Source organism: Marmota monax, unplaced genomic scaffold (genome assembly GCF_021218885.2).
Source record: "Marmota monax isolate L192 unplaced genomic scaffold, Marmota_monax_Labrador192_F-V1.1 WCK01_AAM20220418_F8-fsc00151, whole genome shotgun sequence".
In the NCBI taxonomy this organism is placed as follows: Eukaryota; Metazoa; Chordata; class Mammalia; order Rodentia; family Sciuridae; genus Marmota; species Marmota monax.
In genome coordinates this window covers 2,455,957-2,480,553 of record NW_026694226.1, presented here as the reverse complement: position 1 = coordinate 2,480,553, position 24,597 = coordinate 2,455,957, and the positions used below count along the sequence as shown (strand labels likewise).

At 47.3% G+C, this 24,597-nt stretch overlaps 1 protein-coding gene across 1 annotated transcript; it reads right to left on the bottom strand.

The window, feature by feature from the left end:
* Nucleotides 1–4,059: 4,059 nt before the first annotated feature.
* Nucleotides 4,060–23,295, bottom strand: Myo1a (myosin IA). Its single transcript, XM_046466663.2, has 28 exons — nucleotides 22,982–23,295; nucleotides 20,917–21,050; nucleotides 20,720–20,835; nucleotides 20,393–20,487; nucleotides 20,069–20,173; nucleotides 19,809–19,855; nucleotides 19,647–19,710; nucleotides 19,342–19,440; nucleotides 17,215–17,318; nucleotides 16,942–17,089; nucleotides 16,367–16,485; nucleotides 16,198–16,284; nucleotides 15,408–15,473; nucleotides 15,164–15,268; nucleotides 13,069–13,131; nucleotides 12,674–12,874; nucleotides 12,276–12,502; nucleotides 11,740–11,940; nucleotides 11,426–11,519; nucleotides 10,942–11,091; nucleotides 10,780–10,848; nucleotides 10,362–10,436; nucleotides 6,520–6,654; nucleotides 5,723–5,829; nucleotides 5,291–5,423; nucleotides 4,988–5,140; nucleotides 4,716–4,843; nucleotides 4,060–4,418 (listed from the first exon to the last, which is right to left on the bottom strand). Exons 2-28 carry the CDS (start codon nucleotides 21,028–21,030, stop codon nucleotides 4,295–4,297), a joined length of 3,129 nt encoding a protein of 1,042 aa, XP_046322619.1. The 5' UTR covers nucleotides 21,031–21,050; nucleotides 22,982–23,295; the 3' UTR covers nucleotides 4,060–4,294.
* Nucleotides 23,296–24,597: the final 1,302 nt, after the last annotated feature.

The window sequence follows — 24,597 nt, the reverse complement described above, 5'->3', positions numbered from 1 at the left end:
CATGGAGCAATCATTTGGTTTTCAGCAACTCCATCATGGAAGTAGGTAAGAAAGATGTCTATTTTTTCAGATGAAGAAACTGAGGCTCAAGAGGTTCGGTCATTCACTCCCATACACACAGCTACCAGTTGGTACAGAACAACCACGAATTCAGGTTCTTCTCACTTCATCTCTTCCACTCTTTTTATTGCATTGTCATGAACATTGACCTGTGAGAGAACAGTTGGCACTCCCAAAGGGGCAGATGGCCCACCTCTCTGAGACTTTGAAATATGGGACCATTTACTTTTCTACATCTTGGGATGAGAACAGTATCTCTCTCACATTTACCTCAAAGACTTCTTTTAACAAGGTCTTCCCTAATCATCCTATTTAAATAATTACCACCCCAATACTCCCTACATCTCCCTCCTGTTTTTATTTCTTCATGCACATTCATTACATCCACTATGCTAATTACTTATTATTGTCTCTTTACCACACACTACTTTCACTAGAATATAAGCATCACAAGGTCAAGAAGTTTTGTCTGTTTTTTTTAATATTCTTTTTAGTTGTAGTTGAACACAATACATTTATTTATTTATTTATTTATTATTTATTTATTTTTATGTAGTACTGAGGATTGAACCCAACACCTTGCACGTGCTAGGCAAGTGTTCTACCTCTGAGCCACAACCCCAGCCCACTTTTGTCTGTTTTGTTTGCTATTATATCCTATAGTATTTGGCATACAATAGGTGCTCAATACAATGAAAAGGAAAGCCAGAGTCGACTCAGCCCAAATCATGGATCCTTCATGGAGTCTCTCAAGTGTTGATGGGATCCTGAAATCCTTACTCACCACTCTACCCACTCTAGGATTTGGGCTACATTGACAAAAGTTACCCTGGCTGCATATGGCCTCATGTTCACCCTGACTGAGGGCAGCAGCTGGGTACCAAGTCCTCTTTATTATCTGAGAGGCTAATGGGGCCTGATTGAAAGCTTCTCATTACCCAGCTAATTGCAGGGGTGTGTGGGCAAAGAACATGGGCCAGAACCCAGGGCTGGAAGCATTTAGTGGGATGAAGAACAGAAGTGGGTGGCAGTTTACATACAAATGGCATGACTGGTTTATTCTTTTGAGAAGCCCAGGTGCTCTTCCTAATTGACCTGTCATCTCTCCGCCTTCTCTCCCATCAGTCTGGAGATAGAAGCCCAACCTAGGCAGGTGGAGGGAGCTGGGTGTGCAGAAGGAGGTGTTGGACCAATAGCCTCCTGGGCCCCATCTCTATATCGACCCCTCCCCAACTAACCCATGTGTCCCTGCCCCCAAGCCCTGGCACCAGGGAAGCAGGGCTTCAGCAAAGGTCCACCATGAATAATGTCCTTTGATGATGCGGCATCTCACAGAGGACAGCGAGAGCCAAGGCTGTGGGGAGCAAAGGGATGGCAGGGAAAGCTGATCACCCTTGATCTCTGGGATTAGCTAAGACTTGAAAGAGCTGATGTTAACCTAAGTTAGAAAGGTGATGGAGGGAGGCATTGGAGAGCTGTAGCAGGCAGCTTCGTTTTGCCCATGAATCATATGCAAATGACATGTAAATTGCCTTTTGCAGCTATAGAGCATTTAGGTATTTTTTCATTGAATATCTACTCGTTATGTGAGCCACATCTCAGATGCTGTCACCAGCCTAGAGTAGATGGTACTTGGAGTCCAGGCTCCCTAGCAGCAGATCCCACCTCACCCCCCAACAGATCCCCCTCATTATTGAGGGCAAGGCAAGGAAAAGGTGTGTACAGATGTGCTGAGACAGGTTTGTCAGTCTTTCTCTAGGGATTAGAGGTGGTGGTAGACCTTGTGCACACATGAAGACCTGCACCTGTCCACCACCTCATGCTCCACTTGTGGACTTCCTCTACATCCTGGAGAGGTGCTGGGTGTGAGGGTAGGGCTAGGGCCATATGAGACACTGGTTGGAGATACCAGGGAAGAATAGAAAATCAGCAGCATCTGTGACCTTCCATGCCTGCAGCCAGGAGACAGCTGGAGACAACCCACAGAGCAGGTTGATCAGGAAGATCCCCTTAGGGCCTCTTAGAGCCTGTGAAGAAAATCAGCAGAGCCAGAGAAAGAAAATCAGGACTGTGCCAGAGCTGGTTTAAGCTGTGATATGTTAGAATGGCTCCTCATGGTGGTCAGGGGAACCCAGGATGGCTGTGCCTCTCAGAAGATGGAACAGTCTAGATTTTGAGGATGCTGAGCAGATAGTGGGGAGGGTTGGGAGAGAAGGCTGATGCAGAACCCTTGCTTCTTCATGATGAGAAAGCCAATTCTAAACCCTGTAACACAGGTGGGGAAAACTGAGACCTGTAGTTTTCAGATTCCCGGGCTTCAGAAGCAAAGAAAAGCAACACCAGGAAAGAGAAAAATGGAGATAAGGAAGAATAAAGGAGAAGAGGAGCCCCATCCATCCTTGAACCATCATCTACCCACATGACTGACACAGGTAGGCCAGAGATCTATTCCTCCCCCTACACCCACCCCCTCCTTCCCTGGTCAGAGAGCTGACAGTTCCCTCAGCCCTGGGAAAAGAAAAGCAGGATAGGAAGCAGCAGCTGCATTTTCTCCTGAAATTGCTTCTGAAAATGACCAGACACTTCACTGGGAAAGTGACGACAATTTGGGCCCTGGGAGCAGGAGATGAGGCAGAGAGTGGGGGCGATCAGGATCAGGTCATCACCCCTCCCACACCTCCCACCCCCTGCTCAGCCAGACAGGATCTTTTCAGCCTGATTCTGAGAAGTCAAGGATGGGGGAGTCATCAGATAGAGGAAGGCTGGCCAGAGCTGGAGCTGCCCCTCATCTAGACATAGCACCCACAATCTGGGCCCAGCCCCTCACCCACCTGGGAAGAACTGACACCCTGGGTCCTATCTCAGCTCAGAGCAGGATGTGCAGAAGCATGGGGCTCCAGCTCAGAAAGCAAGATTAATCTGCAGGCAGGAAGAGAAGTTAATCAGGTCTCCCCGACAGCATGATTACCTGGAGCCGTGAGCTGCCTGCTGATGGGAGCCAGGTGAGGCAGACCCCAGCCTCAAGGCACACCAAGCTCAGAGCTTAGTGGAGGAGACAAGGAAGAGAGAGGGAAGGTGGAGGTTATGGAAGGAGGAAGAGACTTCCAGAGACAGTAATAAAGGCAGCGCTTTTTAAGCTCTTATAGAAGGTAAACCTAAATTTCACTGTGAGTATATGGGCAGCATGTTTCCCAAAGGTAAAGAACAGAAAGTAAGAGGTCGGACAAGACAGAATCTATGAGGAAACAGATGTTAAGGGGAGTGGGAAAATATATAAAGCATTCTATAAAATATAATTATATATTGATATTAGAGCCCACATGAACAGGGACAATGAGATGGTATGAGACAGTTGGGGACTAAGAAAAAGATAATGACAATGACACAGTAGAAATAAAGAGGAAAGGAGTTAAATCATAGGGGTAGGGGAACCTCCTCTTGTCAAGTGCCACCAGCCGCAGGCCCCAGCTGTGGAACAGTGATTAGCAAGATAACTGTTGGCGGCAGCTTGGCATTCTAGATGTGCGGAAAGGTAGTGGGTACAAGGCAGGCAGGTGTGATGAGTCCAGTGCTGAGCCTGGGGGTGGAGGGGTGATGGGAGCTCCTGGGTGCAGGGGACCCTGAATTACCCAGCTCACCTCAACTTACATGAGCCTTCCAGCCCTGGGCCTCTTGTCAGGCTAAGTCTTCAAAGCAATCCCGTCTCTGCCAAGAAGGGATCCTCACTTCTTCCCTTCCAGGGACACATTTAATGAATCAGCCCATCGGCCACCTGAGACCTAAGCACTGTCCCCGAAGGCCCCACCCCCACCCCTCTCTCCAAACCCCTCCCCCCAGAGCTCAGCCGGTCAAGGAGCTCAGAGACAATTTCCCTTCTTTTCCCTTATTATCCGTACTAGCTGGCTCTGAGGAGCCAGAGGGAGGGGAAAGGGCATGGGGGACAGGGATCTAAATGCAACTGTGTAGGGAGATTGAGAACAGGGACTCACCCACAATGACTAAACCTTTCTGAACCACATTTTATTAGTGGGCAAAGAGGCTCAGGGCAGGAGGGAGCAGCATTTAGAGGAGAGCTCTGGAAGGGTTGGGAAAGTCCTCTTCAAGAGTTCTTCTGTCTCCAAGGCCCACCTCATGATCAGAGGGGCTAGACACAAGATGCCCCAAAGAGGCAGGCCGAGGGAGTTAGTGCTGTTCCCAGAGAAAGAAGCTGTGTCTCTGCGGGAACCTGTCCTCACTACACAGTCACCTCCAGGCTATCACTCCCCTTCTTCTTGCAAATAAGCTTGCTCTTTTCACCTCGCCCAGGGCCCTGGATGACCTTGACAGCCACACTGCTCTCCTTGAACCTCAATGAGAACCTGGAGGGGGAACAGACAGAAAAACTAAAGCTAGTGCCCCCATCTCCTTAGCCCTACTCCTACATATCCATGATGGTTTCCACTCCTGGCCCTGAAGCAAGCACATGGTACATCCCCCACCCTCTGTCAGATGACTCAAGGTCCCAGAGAACTTGGGTGAGGGACTAAGAAACACTGCCAAGACCTGCCCTGACATAGCATCCTTCACTTTTACTGCACAAATTTCCCCGGTCACAATGACCATCAGCCCAATCATCTGTCTTAAGCTGTCCCTCACCACCAGCTCCATGGCCTTACCTCTCAGTCACAGTGACAGAAAGCTGCCTCTGCGTGGCATCCAGCACAGCCTGGTACATTTTTGTCAGCAGTTCTATCACATGGTCACTGACCAACAGGAAGTCACCCTTGGATCCCACTGTTGACATCTTATAAGAGGAAAAAACAGCAGGAAAGTGATTCATTTTTTTCTCCTCAGAAGTAGATTAAGGGATATGAAAGACCCAGAGTGAGAGGTCTGGCCCCCATCAGCCCCAGATGCCCACCCTCTTTGGCCCCATCAGCTCAGATACCTCATTCAGATGCAAACCAAAGAGTCCATCCTGGAGGCTCGTGACTGACACCCCAGCCACACTGTCCAGCCCAATGACAGTTTTGGCCTGGGACTTCTTGGTGTCTGTGAGAATCACATGCCCCCTGGTTAGGAGGAGAATCCGGGCAGAAGTCTAGGGATGGAACAGGAGAGAGTGAGGATGGGCAGGATCAGCCTCCAGTCCGTTCTACTCAGCAGAGCACACACAGCCCTGTTCTCTGCCACCCACTGGCCCCAGATCTGGACGGGGCTGTGGGGAAGAGTTCAGCATGCAGGCCTTCACCTTGCCATTGCCACGGTTGACCTTCTTCACAGTCTCTGCCATCAGAATCGGGTCTTCCTCCCTGCCCTTCAGCTTCTGTAGCTTGGGGTTACTTTGCAGCCCAATGTAGTCACCACGGAATGGAATGGGGACACTAAGGACACATGGAAGGTACACAGTGGGGATAAGACCTTGCACCTCCCCACCCTCAGAGTATCTCTCCTAGTTCTATGGGCCGTTCCCCCACCCTTCATCATATCCTTTGTCTCAGTGGTTCATAGATGTTATCCAGGACCAACAATATCAGCACCACTGGCAGACCTGGTAAGTCAGAAACTCTCAGGAAGGGCACAACATCTGGGTGTCTACAATCCTGCCAGGTGACGCTGATGCAGGCTCAAGTTTGAGAACCACCTCTGGATGGAACTAGCTGTGCAGGTTCTGAGCCCTCACCTCTGGGGGTAGGAGGCCTTCTTGCCCTTGAACAGTTGGCTGGCACAGAGCTTCTCCCTCAGCATCTGCACCTGCTTGGGGGACAGCTGATCGCGGAACTTCTTGCACTGTAAGGAAGGGGGAACAGCAGCTAAGATCATGGAGGTGAGGGCAGGTAGAGCTGGGGAGAAAGGTAAGACATGGACTAGCACATATTAGAGGAGAAGAGGAACAAAGGGAAAAGGACAGGCACTGGATGCTTCAGAAGTGTGTGCACTTCAGGAGAGGTCCAGGCCTGAGGATTGCTGAAGAGAAGGGAAGAAGCTGGAGAGGGAAATGGAAACTGTCATGTATGAGCATCATGAGGCATAGGCTCAGCACACAGGGCAAGGCTTAGCTCAGACGGGGGCTCAACAAGTATTTCCTGAATAAAAGAACAAATGTCATCACACTGAGTAAAATCAGCCAGACACAAAAAGACAAATACTATATGATTCCAAGTAATAGGAGGTATCTGTGATAGTCAAATTCATAGAAACAGGAAGTAGATTATAAGTTATGTGGGGGGAGGTAATGAAGAGTTAATGCTTAATGGGTACAGAATTTTAGTTTGGGGTGAAGAAAAATACAGGATGGTGATGATTGTACAACAACATGAAGGTACTGGACACCACTGAACTGTACACATGAAAATAGCTAAAATGGTAAATGTTATGTAATCCATATTTTACTACAATAAACAAAAATGGGGGTGGGGCGAGTAGAAGAGGGAGGCAGAAGATGGAGAAAAGAAAAGCACAAAGGTAGCTTATCCTTACCTTCCATTGGTGGAAGAGCTGATGCAGCTCCTCATTAGCCCTGTTGAAGCACTTGTAGGGGGCCGCTGGCCATGTGTTGTCCAAGACCTTGGTAGATGGCAAATTGTTCTTCAGGCCCAGCAAGAATTTCTGTGCCTGGGTTGGGAGCAGAGGATTGGGAGTGGAATGATGATAAGTAACATTTCGTGGCAGGCAGACTCACACCCAGATCCTGCCACTCACCAGGAAGAAGGCTGCCCCTATGAGAAGCAAGAACAGAGTCAAAGAGACAAGGAGATCTATTAACATGAAGTGTAGATAGAGACTAGGAGGTGAGAGCATGAATGGAGAGTGGAGGAAGACAAAGACTAGCTTCAACCAGGGACCAGTTACCCAGGGCAGTGAAGTGGGAGGAACCAATACAAAGGCTGGTCTTAACATATTACTCCCATGTTTCCTATCCTCTCAGCTCAGTGGCCTACAGTTGGTGGCCACTGTCTGTGTTGGCTACTCAATGGGTAGCAAATCTGCTCTCTCCTCTGATCAGTCAGGTCTAACACCTCAGTCTGCCATTCAAACTCCCCCATTTAGAACCCCATTTAGGATCCTCTGCACTTCCCTTCCACACCAACCAGATAGGACTCCTTACCACACCTCTACTCAGCCCACACACTTTCCTTCCATGCCTAGCCTCCCTTAGCTTAGGTCTGCCCACCCAGATTCTGCTGCATCCTTTGAGATACAGCTCAAGCCCTCCCTGATTCTCCAGGCAATAGAGTGCCTCTCCTTACTCTGAAGCCTCCTCATACTTTGTCTAGACCTCTGTGTTTACATTACAGTTATTTGTATAGAAAACATCTTCCCCTTCTAGATAGGGAGTCTTTGGGAGTAAAGATCTCATAGTACCAATTTTTTTTTTCACCATTCAACATTTATTGTCTCTCTGCCTGTCACTCTTCTAGGTATGAGGACACAGCAGTGAACAGAGTGCATAAAGTCTTGATTGTCATTGGGTTTACATTCTACAGGGGGGTGGGGAAGGAGACAGACCACAAGCAAAAGAATACAAAATGCAATATCAGATAATGCTATCTGATAGGATGCAAAGAAGCAGGCCCTGCAGCAGATATGACACATTCCAGAAACACAAAGAAAGACAGTGTGGCTGGAGTAGATTGAGCAAGAGGTAAGAAGAACCTTGGTTAGGGGCAGATCCTGAAGGACCTCATAGGTTTTGGTGAGGGTGTGGCAGCCTTTTACCATTAGAGGGCTTAAAGCAGAAGAGTAACATGATCTGACTTAGGTGTTTTTTTTTTTTTTAATACCTAATATGGCTTATTTTTTATTTTGAGTTTTTATGTTTGCAGAAAAGCTAGGAAAAAAATCTATTATGAACACATCTATACTGTGTACCCCCTTACCTAATTCCCCAACTAATAATGTTAACATTCTGCCTTCACTATATGCTCTTTCTTATGTATACTAGCACACACATACATACTCACATAGACACAAATCCTTGCTACCCCACTATCCTTCGTAGGTTACAGATATCATGACATTTCCCCCCTAGAACTTCATCATGCATCTCCAAAGAGCAGGGATACTCTTGCATAACCATAATTCCATCACACCTAAGAAAATCCACATTCATTAGAAACACTCATCTAACAGCCATCTAGGCTCAAATGTCTCCATATGTCCTTTATAAGCTTCTAAACATGTCCTTTTTAGCTCCATTTTTATTTTTCCTGTTCTAAGATGCAATCAAATTTGATGCATGATATCTTACTGTTTAGCCTCTATAATTTAGAACAAGGACTCTTCAGTTTTTACTGCCCAGAGAACACCTAGCACCCTGTTTGTTTATGGCATAGACTTATTGAAGATAGGGAAAATAACTTGATCTTGGGTACTGCAAAATGATTGGAATTTTATGAAAATGTTTTACTAAGACATGAGGTTTAAAAATTATAAAAATTACAATAGACAAAGGCAGAGCACGTGGTGTATTGCTGTCACTCTGCAAGAACTGCCCAAGTCTCCTCTCAGAAGCTGGCTTGGGCCACAGGACCTGAACCTGGTGAGGCCTCTAGTTACTCTGGAGTACCCAGTCCTTGGTCTGGTTTGATTTAATTCAAGAAACATTTCTAAGCATCTCTCATAATCTCCTTTGTTCCAATCAGTGTGGAACATCTGAGAACTTTATTCTTATTGCTTGTTTTGTCTATATTTAGAGAGTTCTGCCCTTCCCTATGCAGTCCTCCTGCCTCTTCTGCCAAGGGCCATGAGTTTCCCAGGCCTATGTTATTGTCAGACAGTCTTAGGCAGTGGTTAAAAGCCCTGGAGTCAAATAGTTTATATCCCAGCTCTATCATTCACCAGCTATGAGACCCCTGAGTCTTAGGGGTTTTTTGTTTTGTTTTTGTTTTTAACCTATAAAATGGAGGAAAGAAAAGAGACTACTTCATAGGACTACTGAAAAACCTTAAAAGTTAAGCATATGGGCTGGGGATATAGCTCAGTGGTAGAGAACTAGCTTGCCTATCATGAGGCCATGGATTCAATCCCCAACTCCAAAAAGGGAAAAAAAAAAAAAAAAGAAGTTAAGCATGTAAAGAGCTTAGCACATAGTAAGTGTTTAAAATATAATGGGCACATAGACTAGCCTTAGTTATCATCAAGGCCTTGGCAAACTATGGAATAGTGGGAAACACTGGAGGGATAATGCCTAGAGTCCCTACATGCTTCTATGGTGGGGTGTGATTTATTGAAATCTGAACCCAGAAGCTCCTGGGTTGACACTCAGCAGCTGCCTGATAAAATACAGGTGAAAGAAAGTGCAAGGGCCAGTCAGGAGATAGGAGCAAAATCAGATTACAGGTCTCAGGTATGGAGCAAGAAAGCACGTACTCTGGAGGTGCAGACACACTGGAGCCAGCAGGAGAGGAGGCCAGGTGAGGAAAAGGCCAGGGAGGAAAGAATTTCCCCAGGAGGTGGGAGGAATCACGACTGGGGGGACAACCAGGAGGCCCTGAGCCTCAGAACGCCAACTCCCCTCCTCAGCAGAGGGTCCCAGCCTCTCTGACAACAAAGAGAGGCTCCAATGAGTAGTAAGGGTCCTAACAACTGTCCAAAATATCACTGATGGAAGTCAGTTATAATTACTGCAGTCCTCTGGCCAATCTCCTCTCCTCCTTCCCCTCTCTGGCCTTTCCCAGGGCTTCACTAAAGTGCTGCTTTCTCCCTGGCTTCTTTTCAGACACCTTTCAGAAGCACCACTGCTATCTGACAGGTGACTCCAGAAATCACACTTCTCTGTCCCATTTTCCTCCCTGGAAACTGCCCACAGTTTGAATGTGACCCCGGGCCTGGCTTTTTCCTGCCATCCTGACCCAAGTCCTCCAGAATTGAGAGAGATCCTTCCTAAGATTCATTTTCTGACTTGCCTGATATGGATTCAGAGGGCATAGAAGGAAAATGAGAATTGCTTTACCCTCACCCCAAAGTAGATCTTGGAAGGTTGGGCCAGTTAACCCTCTGTGTGTCCTCACTCTGTCCTGATATCCCAGTCATTTTTCCAACCCATTATCTCATGGACCAGATGGTAGACATGCTGGGACCCTTTCTGCTACAGGCTTCCAGCAGTATCCACTCAAGTCAAAATGCTGTCTGATTCTGCTCTGGGCCTGAGGCAGGCTGGGGCCACTCCCCAGGTTGCTGCTCCATCCAGTCTTCTTCTAGGACTCAGGTACACACAAGCTGAGGAAGCTCTTGGGGAAAGCTTTGAGTCACCTCTTCCTCTTCCAAATCTGCCCCAACCTCTTCCACCCTCCACTTCCACCCTAACACGCAGCACTTACTATGCTCTTATAGATGAAATTTGACAAGGTGAGGGCAGCTCCTGACCGGAAGTATTTTCGGTAATTCTTGCGAGCCTGGTGGGGATACACAAGGAAGAAGCCAAAGTGAAGACAGATTCTGGAAGAGGTTATTTTTTCAACCATGAAGGAAGAGAGCAAGATAAAGAGCTGAAACCGTAGGGGTGGATGGGTGTGAAGTCAGATGGGTGGTGGTGAGGGGGACGCCTACCGCAGAAGGCAGAGCTCTGCTGCTCTGACACACGTACAGATCTCCTGGACACCCCCTCACACAGGCCAGCGTGGGAGGAATGCCTGGGTGCCACAGACCCGCCCTTGGGTTTCCTTCTCCCCAGAAGCTGGCTTAATCCAGGGGAGGGGGAGCCACGTGCAGAGAGGATCCCTTCTACCTCCCCCTTACCTTCCACCCTCTCACAAAAGCCTGGATCAACAAAGCCGATGCCTTCATCCTCCCATAGTGTTTCTTTTGCTGTAGAAAACATTAGCACTGTGAGCAAAAGCCACATCCTGAATCACCTCTCCCACGCTAATGAAGGGGTTGGGATTTGGGGAGAAACTGTACCTTGTTGCCCCGAAACCAAGCTGATATGAGGATCTGACTCTTCCGCATCAGCTGGTAGTGGGTTCGGCAGCGCCAACCCCGGTAAGTCTTCTGTATGAGGGTGGCCAGCTGCTGGAGCCTCAGGCGCCTCTGCTCTTCCAGATAGAAAAGCTGTGGGGGAAGAAAAGGGTGGGGCAGAGGGGCTGGCCTAGGGAACAGTGCTGTCCTCCTGGACCCCACAGGACCATAGGCTTCCCAGCCCTCAAGGAGCTCTGCTTCAGGCAGAGGCCTTCAGCGAAGGCCAGGCTGCACACCCAGCTCCCAAAACTCAGGGCAGGGTAACACTCATGAGGATTCAGTTCCCAAGGATAGGTCTCCTGCAGACTTCCTGAGCCACAGTCCATTCCAGGTTATGGGTACCACCTTCCCTCCAGCCTTTCTTAAGTGGGATTTTGAATCCTCCACCTTCCACCCCCACCAAATGCAACAGCACTTTCTAACTCACAGTCTTGGGGCTTCTGATGAAAATCTTTGTCTTCCCAAAGGCCAGCTCCTCTGAGGACATGCTCAATTCCCCCAGCAACTTCTCAACTCCCTCCCTACAGAAGCAAATGAGGGAAAGCTGTAGAGGGACATCTCAGAAGAGAGTCCTCTTCCATGTTGCCTCTAATCCTTTCAGCCTCTAGGAAGAGATCTTTCGTTTCCTCCAGTATCCATCCACCAGCTTCAGGAGATATGGCTGGCGCCTCCAGATGCCTTCCCCAGAGATGTTCCCTGTGCTGCCCTTCACTGCTCCCTAGTCTCCCCACAGTGTCTTACCTGTCTCCTCCATTCCAGTGAGGCCAGGTGCTCCGGCTCAGCAGTCGGTACCTTTCCAGGAAAGACTTGTAGCCCTGCCGGTAGGCATAGCCTGCCCTTCGCACCCGCACATTCTCCAGCAGACCCAGGTACCGTGCCTGCACTGCCACCAGCTCTGAGGAGAACCGACCTTGCTGCTGATGCTCATTGGGCTTTATGCACCTGGTAGGAAATGGAGTAAGGTACAGGATTCAGGAGCAGATACAACTGCTGGTGGGGACTGTCCTGGTCTCCACACATCTATTCCACACACAGTCTCCTTAGCTGAAAATTTCAGTGAAAGTGAACCACTCATCTTCCCAGTTTCACTCACTACTCTGATACTATCCTCTCCACCTACAAGCCATTCAGCTTCTCATCTGGCTCTGTCTTCCATGAAGAAAGGATCTCTGACACCCTGTTCCAGAGACATCCCCCACAGACATGTTCTGCACTGCATGGAGCCTGCACATGTCATCACCTATGAAGCATGTTCCCCTGTGTGCCCAACTTGTCACCTGATGTAATTGGGGTTCTTGGAATACAGGTTCTTCATGAGTATTGCCACAGAATTCTTGAACTGGGACCCAGCAGTTGGGGGGCGTTTGAGGGATGCCTGTTTGGGATTGCCCTCAGGGAACAAGGACCGAAGGAGAGGGTGCTGGGCCTTCCACATGGCCTGGGACAAGTCTCGGAAGAGTAGGTCATTATTCTTGTCAATGAAGCTGGTCACATTGTACATTACCTATAGAGAAGCAGTTATCGGTTTAAAAATTCCACACACTGTTCCAGCACTGGGTCCTCACAGTCTTGTTGTAAAGTATTGTCAGCTCTTATCTCACCCCAAACCCCGCCCCCAGCTGCCTTCAGCCTGTGCCCAGGCCCTAGTCTTTACCCAACATTCCTGCTATATCACCTTGCCCGCATAGTGGCAGATGCGAAAGCAGCTGAGACCCATGTTGTGGTCATACAGGCGCTGGGCATTCTGGGTGACTTTGCTCTCGTAGTGACTGTGGTTGGAGAAGAGCTGGTTCAGCTTCGCTAGGAAAGTAGAGTCACTGACCACCCCAGGCCGCAGGCACTCCTCATCCAGCATGGCCAGGATGCCTCGTTGATTCTGGGCCAAGGGAACAAGATCAGTGCAACCTAGACCTGATCCTTCAAGATGTCCACATTCTCATCATTGCCTGCTCTAGCCCTTCATAGCCTTTGCTCTCCTTTACCATTCTCACCAAGGGGACAGTGGAGAGAAAGACAGGGGAAGGATGTTCTGGAAAGGGAGGTCCTAGAGGTAAGAAAAAGATAACTCACATGTTCAATGAGGTTACAGATGATGCCATTATCAAAGTATTCCACCTTTGTCCATGGTATACCCTGGTAAGGGGAGAGAGAAATTGTAGGAGCAGATTCAAATCAAGTCTCCAAAGACCTTCCTTTTACCTATCCTACAAAGGACCATCAGAAAAGCCTATAATTCCAAGAGTCCTTAGTATGGTTCTATTCCAGCCTCCAAGTTGGTGGAGAATTTGAGGGGTGAGTGGACACACAAATGGCAGGAACCTGAGCCACCTGAAAGAATAGGTGAGACAATGCAGGTAGTGCAGGATGGGAGGAAAGTATAATATTTTGGGTGGAGAACAGGACAGAGATTACTCCAGTATGGGAGTGGGGAGGGATCCATGTGTCTGTGAAAGAGTAATGGCTACTCTTCTCTGACAATAAACTCTAAGACTGGAACACTTGAGCAAGAGTTTAGCATCAAAAATAAAACTCAACTGATAACACTTTCTAAGATCTACATCAGTAATTTTCAGACTTGAGAGTTCATCCTAATCACCTGAAGGACTTGCTAAACACAGATTTCTGGGTCCTCCCCAACCAAGTTTCAGATTCAGCAGGTCTGAGATGGTGCCCAGGAATTTACATTCCCAACATGTTCCTAGGTGATGCTAACGTTGTTGGTCTAGGACCACAGTTTAAGAACCACTGATCTAGACCATACTTTGGGAAAATATAAAACTTTAAAAAGCAAAAATGGCACAACAGCAAAAGACTCAAAGACAATTGTTCTCTGCTTTAGGGAATTGTTGAGCTTCAGGCCCACAGTCAGGATAGCTCCTAATCTCTCCCAGGCTGAGGTCACTCCCAAATGTGGCTAGGGAGCACAACCCTTTCTTTTTTTCCAGGTCTTTGGAGAAAGCAGAAGGAAATTAAATCAAGTTTCTCTCCAACTTCATCCTAAAAATATCTTCCCTAACTGGTTAAATGAATTATGATAACCTTATAATCCTGTGTAGATATAAAAAAGATCTTTATGTGGAAAAATCTCTTGCTAAGTGATGATAGCAAGATGCATAACACTGTATTTACTGCCATTTATATAATTTTTGTAGAAAAAAACATTTACATATTTGCTTGTATCTATGCAAGAAACCTCTGAAGGGAGGCCCATCTTGGTTGCCTCTGGCTGGGGATGGAAACTAGGAGGCCAGGGACAAGGATGGCAGGGAGACTTTGTGTACACACCTTTTTAAGCTTTTTGAAAATTGAAGCACGGGAATTATTATCTATTTGGTAATTTAAATTGTTAAAATAAAAATACACAAAACAACTTCAAAAACTCTTTCGCACATTGTGACCACATTGCCTGAAATTCTGCCACAACAGATTCTTGAGAATTAACAAGGAATATCCCTGGGAGGGTTTTGAAGAGTGAGACAGCCATTCACACTTTGGGATGGATTAGCTCAATCAGAGAACTTTTCTAATGCCTCGCCATAGAAAACAGGAGTTTGCACTGAATCAGGGAAGGGGTGTGGAAATTTGGAGCCATGGGGCACTTCCAGTGAGGAAGTCTGGAACCAGAGTGCTATGAGGGGATGGCAACATCAGCAAGCGCCCAGAGGAAACAAAGGATTCTGAGATGTTGGAGAAAGGCACAGAAAGGAATGTGGGAGGATGCCAAGCCCAAAAGAAATGTCCCTTCTAAATCTGGATCACAGACTGCCATAGGCCATGCACAGCTGTCACTTCATTCATGTCAGGACTCTCCACAGACACATCCTTACATCAATCTGTCCCCTGCTTGGCCTGGCCTGGAGTGGAGGCTGGGAACACAGAGGATGGGAGCAGAGCATTAGGACTACTTAGGAATGCTGAATGCTCAGCTGTGCAAGAGAAACTTTTCATCCTTTGTGTTCCCATCTGGAGATAATTTAGAGGAAGTTGTGGTCAAGAGGAAAGGAAGATCTGGCATATGTCTGGAAATAATTAAAAGAGTAAGGGGGCACTGGGGATGTAGCTCAGTGGTAGAGTGCTTGTCTAGCAGTCATGAGGTCCTGGGTTTGATCCCCAGTACTGGGAGGAAAAAAAAAAAGATTAAGGGGAGGGAGAAGACTTAGCTTACCTCTCTCTTATATTCCTCTTGCTCCTCCTTCAGGGTCAATTCTATGAATACCTGCTGCAGCTTCTCATTGCAGTAGTTGATCACAAATTGCTCAAAGCTATTATCCTGAGGGTTAAAGAGAGAGATCAGCTCACCCAAGACCTTTCCTCCCTTGCAGCCCTACCTCCATCCTCTCACATCCCCCCATCAGCCTGCCCTCCGTAACCAGGAAGCAGGCTGCTGAGGTTGGATGAGACTCTCTCACCTCTAATATCTCAAAACCGTAGATATCCAGGACCCCCATTACCTTCTTCTTCTCTCCAATGCCTACCTGAAGAGGAGAAAAGATAAATCTAAGGACAGGCCCTTCTGGAGCAGACAGGGTCAGAGTGGGGGCAAAGAGGACTAGAATGAGTTTGACCAAGCTGAAAAGGAACTGTGGTATCTTATTCTCCTTCTCCCTCCATAAGCTGCAGGATAAGCAGAGGAGGAGGAAGGAGGAAAAGGAAGATAGAAATAGATTCCAGGATGATGTTCCCATGATATGAGGTAGAAAGACATTAAAATCCTTTCAGGATAATAACTATCCCTTGTGTTTATAGAGCATTTACCAAAAAAAATCCATTTCATTTAATGAGCTTATCATAACCTTATAAAGTATGATTATTCCCATTTTTCAGACCAAAAAAATCAAATTTCAAAAGGGAAAAGCAATTACCCCAGCCTAAATTCAAGTCTCATCTTACCTGCTGCCTTTCAGTAGTAGCTTCTAAGTAGATAGTACTTTCATATAGATAATTGCTTAAAAACTGCTTTATTTGGGCTGGGGGTATAGCTTAGGATCTTTGTGAAATTGAAAGAACACATAGCTGGGAAGTAGATGAATCAGACTGTCAAACTCAAACACCAGTGATGTTGCCACAACACATGGAAAGGAGCTGTACCCTTCCCCCATCCTCTTTCCATCCATCTCAGAAACCAAGGAATGGAGATGGGAGCCAATGTAAGAAGCCACAGCAGGCAGAGGGCATTGAGGGAAGAGGCCCATCACTCACCTTGATGCTCTCATTGATTCGATTCACTATCCAGTTGAAGAGGCGGTTATAGATGTTCTTAGCCAGAGCATCACGAGCATACTGAGCCTGCAGGGAGCATGGGCAACTTGGTTAGTGTGGCAGCCACAAAAACAGACTCAAAAGCAGCCCCTTTCAGGAAAGCCCTTACCTGGATGACATTCAGTACGGTGACCACCTTTTCCTTGGCTGTTTCCATGGTCCTTGAGCACAAAGCTCTCTCTAGTTCCTCAGAATTCAAACCCACCATCTCCCCAATCTCCTGAACACCTGGAGTGATGAGGAAATAGAACCTGGCCAAAGAAGGGGCTTCCCTCTGGGGAGAGGATAATAAGTGAAGCTGTCTGTGAGACTGGTGCCCTGGGTCTTGCTGGGGAAGTCACTATAGCTAATTCAGAACATGGCCCTGGAGGAATGGGGGTGGGGGAGGCACCGTGGGTGTTGGGATCTAGGCACTCTGTGTGCAACCTCTACTTTAATATGAATATCTCCTGAAATAGTTGTGATTACCCCTATTTTGCAAAGAAGCAACTGAGACTGAGAAATCTTGGACCCAGTTCTATTAAACTTTACCACCTCATTGGGAGTTCTCATTGAGTCTCTGGGAGCAGAACTCAGGGGTGGGCTGCGTGAGATTCATCAGGTGAAGTCAATTATACTGGAGATGGTTAAACAGGACTCAAAGTAGGAGATTCAGGATGGGGGCTCTAGCAGGTAGGCACAAACCTTTCCCATCACGAATGCCACTTGCTGGGATTCCACTGGCCTGGAATTCATCAGTCAGTTCCACGTTTCCCAGCTTCAGGACCAGGGCTGTCACCTCTAGCACTTGTCGAATTTCCTCCTCTGAGAACCCAATCACTGTCATTGCACTCTTGGGGAGAAAGCAGAATTCAAGCTGAACTAGTGGTACCAGTCCAATCCCATCTTTTTCAAAGCCAGAACCTGGGTTCAAGGGACAGACTAAGAGTCTGAGCCTGCCCCACATTGGTCACCCACCTGTACATCTTGGAAGTTGGAGGCATCATCCATGCCACCCACTGTGGATACTTCCTTGTTCAGATAGGTATAGGCACTTGTATCCCGCTCGAGCTTCAGGGCCTCTGGGAGGGCCAGCATAGAGGAAGAGGGTTAGTACTAGGCTCTCCGTAGCCCTGTAGCCTTGACATCTTGTCATCTCACTGTCCTTGCCCTCATTGGATTCATTCCTTTATTCCTAAGGTTGGTCTTAGGCTCTTCCCTTTTCTCCTTTGTTTGGGGATCATTAATTCCTATATTGATAGACCTAGGTAGTATTTAAGGCTTGGGTATTCATACTTATTGTTTTCCCAACTTTTATGAAAGAAAAGCTTCATTTGCCACTTCTCCCCACACTTGGGGTTTTAAACAATGAAAACAATCAAGCAAACCCTCCATCCTGTTCAGGTCTCAGTGCCTTTGGGAAGACGAAGGTAAGGAAAGAAGACAAATACCTATCTTCTACCCTAACCCTGGAGCTCAAAACCTCACTCACCCTTGGCCGAGGTTGCTCATTCATTATATGTTCACCAAGCACCAACAAAGTGGCAGATAGTGTGTTCCCTGACTATGACACCTCTTCTAGAAGATTTATTCTGAGGCTGAGGAGTTGAGTTAAATGGCTCTCTTATGTTCCCCTGCAGTGAATCTCTATCCTAGCCCACATCACATGGGCTGCATTTTGGTTTCTTTCTCTCTCTCCCACAAATGAGCAACCTGTGTATTTGGACTGTGTTTTTCATCTCCATATTCTATATGCCTAGCTGACAGGTAGGAACTTTTTTCTTTTAACAAATGAATCAAGGAAATGTTAAAATGTGTATACCTAAATGTTCAAAGCTGCATACCTAAGATATTCTAATCAGGAAGCTTGAGAGGTGTCAATTATCTCTTTTGCAAATAAGCTGAGAATCAGGGAGTATGCCTTAAACTAGAGTTTAATGGCAGCTCCCTCTAGCACACAAATTTTGAAACAAGAGCCTGCTAAGGAAGGGCATCTGGAGGAAGAATGAGTCAAAAAACCTAGGGATAATGACACCAGGGAGACTCCATCTAGACTCAGCTTAAACTAAGAGGTGAGGAAACAAGCTAGAACAAGACTCCAGTGCCTATGATTCAGACAAACCGAACATGGCTGAGACTATTAAGCCAAGCAGGAGGATAAGACCTGTGAAGACTCTTGAACCATAGAGATCTCCAGGAGGGGAAATGTAGTCAGGCATAGGACCAGCAGAGAATAACAAGAAACCAAAGGGACAGATGTCTGGGGATCAGAAACTCATGGTTCTCCTAGCAAGAGAGGAAATTAGGAGGTAAATTCTAGCAGGGTCAAAGTCCCACCAGAGCCCACAGTGATGCCCATCCAGAGCCACCTCCATCCAGTCCAGCATCCAGGCTCTCCCCCAGGACAAAGCAAGGGACTCTACACCTTAATCCCCTAAAGCCATTCATACAGGTCTATTGACACCAGTCACAGTGTACTGCAATGTATCTGTTTACATGCGTGCTATAACTAGAAGACTAAGTTCTTTAAGGACAGGGCCCATGTCTTACTAAACTTTGTATCCCTAGAGGCTAACATAATGCCTGATCATAGTAGGTGTTCAAGAGTTATCTGAAGAATGAATGAATGAATGAATGAATGTATAAAACCACTTTAAACTATCTAAGAAGAGAAAATCAGTGACAGAGTCCTAGGTGAGGCTGATGTAGGCCCAGGACAGCTTCAACTAGAGTTCCTTGAAAGTTCTTGAACACTTACAACATTTTAGCTTCTTTCCAACTATAAATAAAGCCCGTGAAGTTGGAGGTAGGAAGGAAGGTAGATGGGGGTGATTGTTCCATATTTAAGGCCAGCTTGGGGAAAGAGGAATCAGGCAGGACAGAGGGATGAGAGTAGTGAAAAGGCAAGAAGCATATCCCTGGCAATCAATCCTCAGCAAAGGAAGAGAACAGTGGGGTCATGGGATTTGTTCCCAACAATGAGTGGAAAGGTTCAAGCTGGGGAATTCAGACAAGGAGAGGTCTGGGGCCTCAAGGGATGGGCACCACTGGGTTCACAGGGGCCTGGGGATCTGGCTTTGCCATGTGTCCGGGGAAGGCACCTACTCAACAGTTGTGCATCTGCTCCAGCCAGCAGCTGATAGAAAATGTGGAAGTTCCTTTCCCCTTTGAGCTGCTTCACCACTCGGGATTTCTCAAGCAGATCTGGCAGAAAATTAGGAAAAAACCTCCTGAGGGCCTGGGAAATACCTCGGCATCCATCTCATTCTGCCCTCAGCCCTGGTGCTCCTAGTGGTTGGGAAGTTTCCAGAAGTCTAATGTTCTTCCTTCCTACAGAAGTAGATGAACAGAAAGGGATGCTGCAGGGCAGGGGCAGGAGAGTTGGTGAACAACATGGGGAAGACACGTACAGTTTGTGATGACGCCGCCAAGAGGATATCCTTTGAAGTCAAACTCAATATCCATGTATTTTCCCTTCAGAAAGAGACCAGAGAATGACTTTGCTTCTCCCCCTCTCACCACCCTGTCTTAATTCCCCACCTGCTCCTCCCAGGCTGGCCACATTCACTCACAAATCGAGAGGAGTTGTTGTTGCGAATGGTCTTGGCATTGCCAAATGCTGCAGGGATAAGAGAGGGCAAGTGAGGTGGCTGAGGGGAGAGAAAACTCCAGAGAAGGGAAGGAGAAATCCTCATGCCAATCTCAGTTTTCAGGCTAAACAGGAGAAAAGTGGTCTTGGAGCACTGGGGAAGTGGGTCTAGGTCTGAGGGATTCTGGGGCTGGGGACTGGGGAAATGGGGGGAATGAAGAGGGCAGAGACCAGAATGCTCACCCTCCAGCACTGGGTTTGACTGAAGTAGCTGTTCCTTCACAGAGTTCACCTGCTCCCCTTTCCCACAGACGGCAGCCACATAAGACATCACCAGCTTGCTAGCCTCTGTCCAGAAGAAACTCTTACTCAGGGGTCCACCCAAGACTAACCCATCCTCCCACCTTCCTCCTTAACTTCCCTCACCCTAGCACCTCACACCCCCTTGGAATCAGAAAGAGTGGGAACAAAATCTGGGTTGGAAGGAACAGGGCTGGGTTTGGCTTGGAAAGAGGTAGGGAGGAGGTTCCAGAGGTGACTCCAAGGCTTCCTGGCCAGGTGCCTCACCAGTCTTCCCAGCTCCACTCTCGCCTGTGATGAGGATACACTGGTCTAGGTCCCGGTCCCTCAGTGATTGGTATGCCACATTTGCCAAAGCATAGCTGGTAGGGAGGAAGTGGGCTATGACTAATGGGAGGCCAACCCAAGACACCAATTTCACTGGTCCCTAGCACTATGCTTATTCACCCTCCCCAAATGGGTCAGATCAGATAAGAAACAATAGGCCTAGGAAGGGGCCTCCAGAGGGCCAAGGGAGAAGGGGGCAGCTGGTGAATCCTCTTTAGGGGATTGTTACAAAGCTGGGAACTTGTCAGCCTGGGTCCCTCTACTCACATATGGGGCTTTAACTCATAGAAGGTATAGTCCTGGTATTTGGCAATGAACTCCGGGCCATAGATGGGCAGCTGTTGGTAGGGGTTCACTGAGATCACCACGTTCCCAATGTAGGTCTGGAACCAGGAAGAAGGCGAAGGGAATGAGCATGAACTCTCCAACACACCCACAGCCAGGGGCACCCACAGTAAACTAACATAAATCTCCTTGTTTTCATAACGAAGCTGAAGGTTCTTGAGCAGAGACTCCTCCTCCAGGGGTTCCAGGAGGACAAGGTCCTCCACGCCAATGGTACCTTCTAGGATAGGCATGTCCGGAGGGGCTGTGGATCCTAGGAATAAAAGGGCAATTTGTTGATGTCTGCTTAGCTTAAGAGGCCACATGAAGGGAAGAGGGCAGAAGGACCTGGGAGCTTTCCTTTCCCCCTGTCCAGGAGAATACCTACCTAAAAGGGCTTTTGGACCAACCAAAAAGGCCAACATTCTCTGTGGGATGTAGGGGGAACCCTCTGCTCCTGAGGTGGAAAGGACAGAACAACCCGCCTCTGACCACCTGGGGAAGAACTGCCAGCAATGAGGGAGCAGAGTTGTGCTGGAAGGAGAGAGGGCTGAGGAGGAGAGGGTTAAGCCACAGCCAGGTGAGAAAGCTCCCTCCCTCCTGCTCTGAGGCCCTGGCCAGCACCCAGACTCTGCTCAATCCCCTACTTCTCCAAGCCCCTATTCCAGTCAGCCAACCCCATATAACTAATTCAGGAGCTCTTCCAGAGGTCTCTCCTCCCCTGCCATTGTTACAACCACCTTCATTTTTATTTCTTATTATATTTTTTGTGGTACTAGGGATTGAATCTAGGGCCTCACACATGTTGGGCAAGCAGTTTATCACTGAACCTCATCCCCAACCCCTTTTTTAAATTTTACTTTGACATAGGGTCTCCATGAATTTCCCAGGCTGGCTTCAAACTTGCAATGCTCCTGCCTCAACCATCCTGAGTTGCTGGGATTACAGGCATGTGCCACTATGCCTCACTGAGCTTCAACTTTAAATGGCGAGTCAAGGAGGCAATGAATTAGAGAACAGAGGCAGGAGTACTCTGAAAAATATTGGAATTCCTGCAGGTACAGTAGCACAGGCCTCTAATACCAGCAATTCAGGAGGCTACAGTAGGAGGATCTCAAATTCAAGGCCAGCCTCAGCAACTTAGCAAGACACTATCTCAAAATAAAAAATAAAAGCTCCTGGGTCAATCCCCAGTACCAAAATCAAACAAACTGGAATTCCCCATAAAAAAATGAGAGTGGAGTTTGCTTCCCCAATTAATAAATAGCTGTCAGGCCTCTGGATGTCCTCTATTTTTCCATCTCCAGCTTTTACACCCATTCCTGTAAACTTCTGGCATGGACTTTGTCCAGAAGGACACACCCAGCTTTTTAGTAGCTGGTAGGTGGGCAAGGAGGTAAGCTACAGGGAGAGTGGGGGCTGGGCCCCCATGCAGTAGACACATGGCATGACAGGTATTCTCTCAGGAGGAAGCCCAGCCCTCTTCAGTCTTTCCTGTGGAACTGAGTAGGCGGGGTGGCCTTGTACAGGACAGCAGTGTTTGTACAATGGTCAATGCCACTCCCAAATAGGAATAAGAGAGACACATTCTCCCACTCTCCTGTATCTTAGAACCTGAATGGGGGAGGGGAGGAGAGGGAGAGAAATGAAAGGTGGGGCAAGAAGGGACGGGGCTTTCTTCTTTCCTCAACCTGCTTCCCCTAAGCTCCAGTAACTTCCTAGACACACCTAAGGAGGCAATAAGAATACTGATAAAAGCAGTCTCCAGAAATCATGCAGCATTTACCATGGGCCAGGCTGGGCTCTAAACACTATGCAAATACTAATTGATTTGGTGCTTAGAGTATCCTGATGAAATAGATACTATGGTTATCTCAGATTTTCCAGATTAAAAAAAAAAAAAGGGCTGGGCTACGGTGTAGATCAGTGGTAGAGAACTTGCCTACCACACACAAAGCCCTGGGTTCAATCCCCAGTACTGCAACAACAACAACAAAACAAAAACAAAAAACGCTGAATCTTTGGAGTAACATGGAAGGGTGAGAAGCAGAAGGTGGGTTAGAAAGAGGCATTTTCTTTGGGTTTGAATTTGAGAGGAGTGGGAATGTAATTAGTTGGAGATAGAAAAGGGAAAAGGAAGAAGGCCTCAAGTGGAGCACCCCAAGGTGTGAAAGAGGAGCAGTGACGAGTCAAGGCAGGACTTACCACACTGGTGTAATTCAGCGTCCCTTGGAGAATGGTGAATGAAATCCCAATTTGACAAGAAACAGGCAGGAGTCCCAGGTGCCAAGGGTGGAGAGGTATCTCAATTAACAGGAGCTGTCCATGGTGTCGGGAAGCCAGGAAAGAGGTTGATCTTTTTCTAATGTCCACTCTTCTGACCTTCCTTTGTGCTGCTTCCTTCAGTCCAGGTTCCCTATGCCAGTCAAGCCAGGAGGGGCTGGGAGAGATGGCTGCTCAGCACAAAGTCCGAGGCTTTTCCTGCTTAGGGTGTGGCTCACTTAACCCTTGCAGGTCTGCCATGCTCAGTCTCACCTGGCTGGATTTCACTGAGAGTTCTTGCTCCATCCACTGTCTCCAAAATTTGGAAGTGAAAGTAGGAAAAATGAAATTCATAGCCAAGGGAAAGGTTTTCCAAGGAGAAGTCAGGAATTGTGCCAAGGAGGAAGGCAGGCTGGAATATCTTCCTAGCAAAGAAAGTACTTCCCTCCCAGCCTCCCTTTCCTATCTTATTGGGAGTCATAGGTTATTCATGATATTATTTGGGGAGTTAGGCAGACAAAATTCCCAAATCTTTCTCTAGTTCCCTCTGCCTGTGAATCAGAACTCGTCACAAAGATTCAAATATTAAAATTCACAGTAGTAATACCTCACATTTGTATGGACATCACAGTTTCACTGAACTCCCAACTATCTCTTCTGAGTAGCCCCACCCTGTGATATAGGCAATGCAGACTCTCCATTCAAAAGGCAAACACCGAGCTCAGAAATATTAGTCCACAGCTACACATGTCAGAACCAGGAACAGAATGCACCATCCTAAATCTATCCCAAGGTATAGTTCACATTCTGATGTTTGTGATTTTTTTTTTTTACTTGTAAATGGACAGAATGCCTTTGTTTATTTTCATGTGGTGCTAAGGATCAAACCCAGTTCCTCATACATGCTAGGCAAGTGCTCTGCCACTGAGCTGGAGCCCCAGCCCATGATGTTTGTAATTTTAATCCTTCTTCAGATCTAAGAACTGAATAAGACTCTGAGATGGTGTTGCCTGCGCATTAGCCTAGCAGAAAGTAGCTCCCTCTGATAGATAAAAAGCCTATCAAATCCAGTTTCCCAAGCACCCTCTCATCTACCAGAAAATTCCTAAACAGTAGGCCTCTTCTGCTTGCCATCCTCTCTCCCAGGCATGCACAAAGAGCAAATTAGGTAATTACACACACTTAACTAAAGATAGAGACTTGATTCTCCAACTCCCAGCCATGGCTGCTTGGTTCAAGGTCCAAATTCTATTGCTCTCACAGAAACACTCTGCAGAAGCCTGGGCCATCAGCAGTTCCATTATCAACCTGCCCTTACATAATTTATTGATCCACTGTATCTATTTGAAGTGGGGGGAAAGCAAGGAAAAAAGAAAGAGAAAGCTGAGTGGAAGTGAGTTAAAAACATTATCGCTGTTAAAGTGGAGCATTACCACAGGATCGGAGGCAGAAGTGACTACAGACCCCATTTTTTAGTGGAGGAAACAAACCTAGAGTGAGAAAAATATTTTTCCAGAGCCACACCACTGCAAATCTGACAAAGTACTAGAACCCAGATC

Coding starts and splice junctions, on each gene's coding strand:
- Myo1a (XM_046466663.2), bottom strand. CDS start 21,030: ATGCCTATCCTAGAAGGTACCATTGGCGTGGAGGACCTTGTCCTCCTG. Junction 20,174..20,392: donor GAGTGGAGCTGGGAAGACTG/GTGAGGCACCTG, acceptor TCTTCTGGACAG/AGGCTAGCAAGCTGGTGATG. Junction 17,090..17,214: donor CCAACTTCCAAGATGTACAG/GTGGGTGACCAA, acceptor TTTCTCCCCAAG/AGTGCAATGACAGTGATTGG.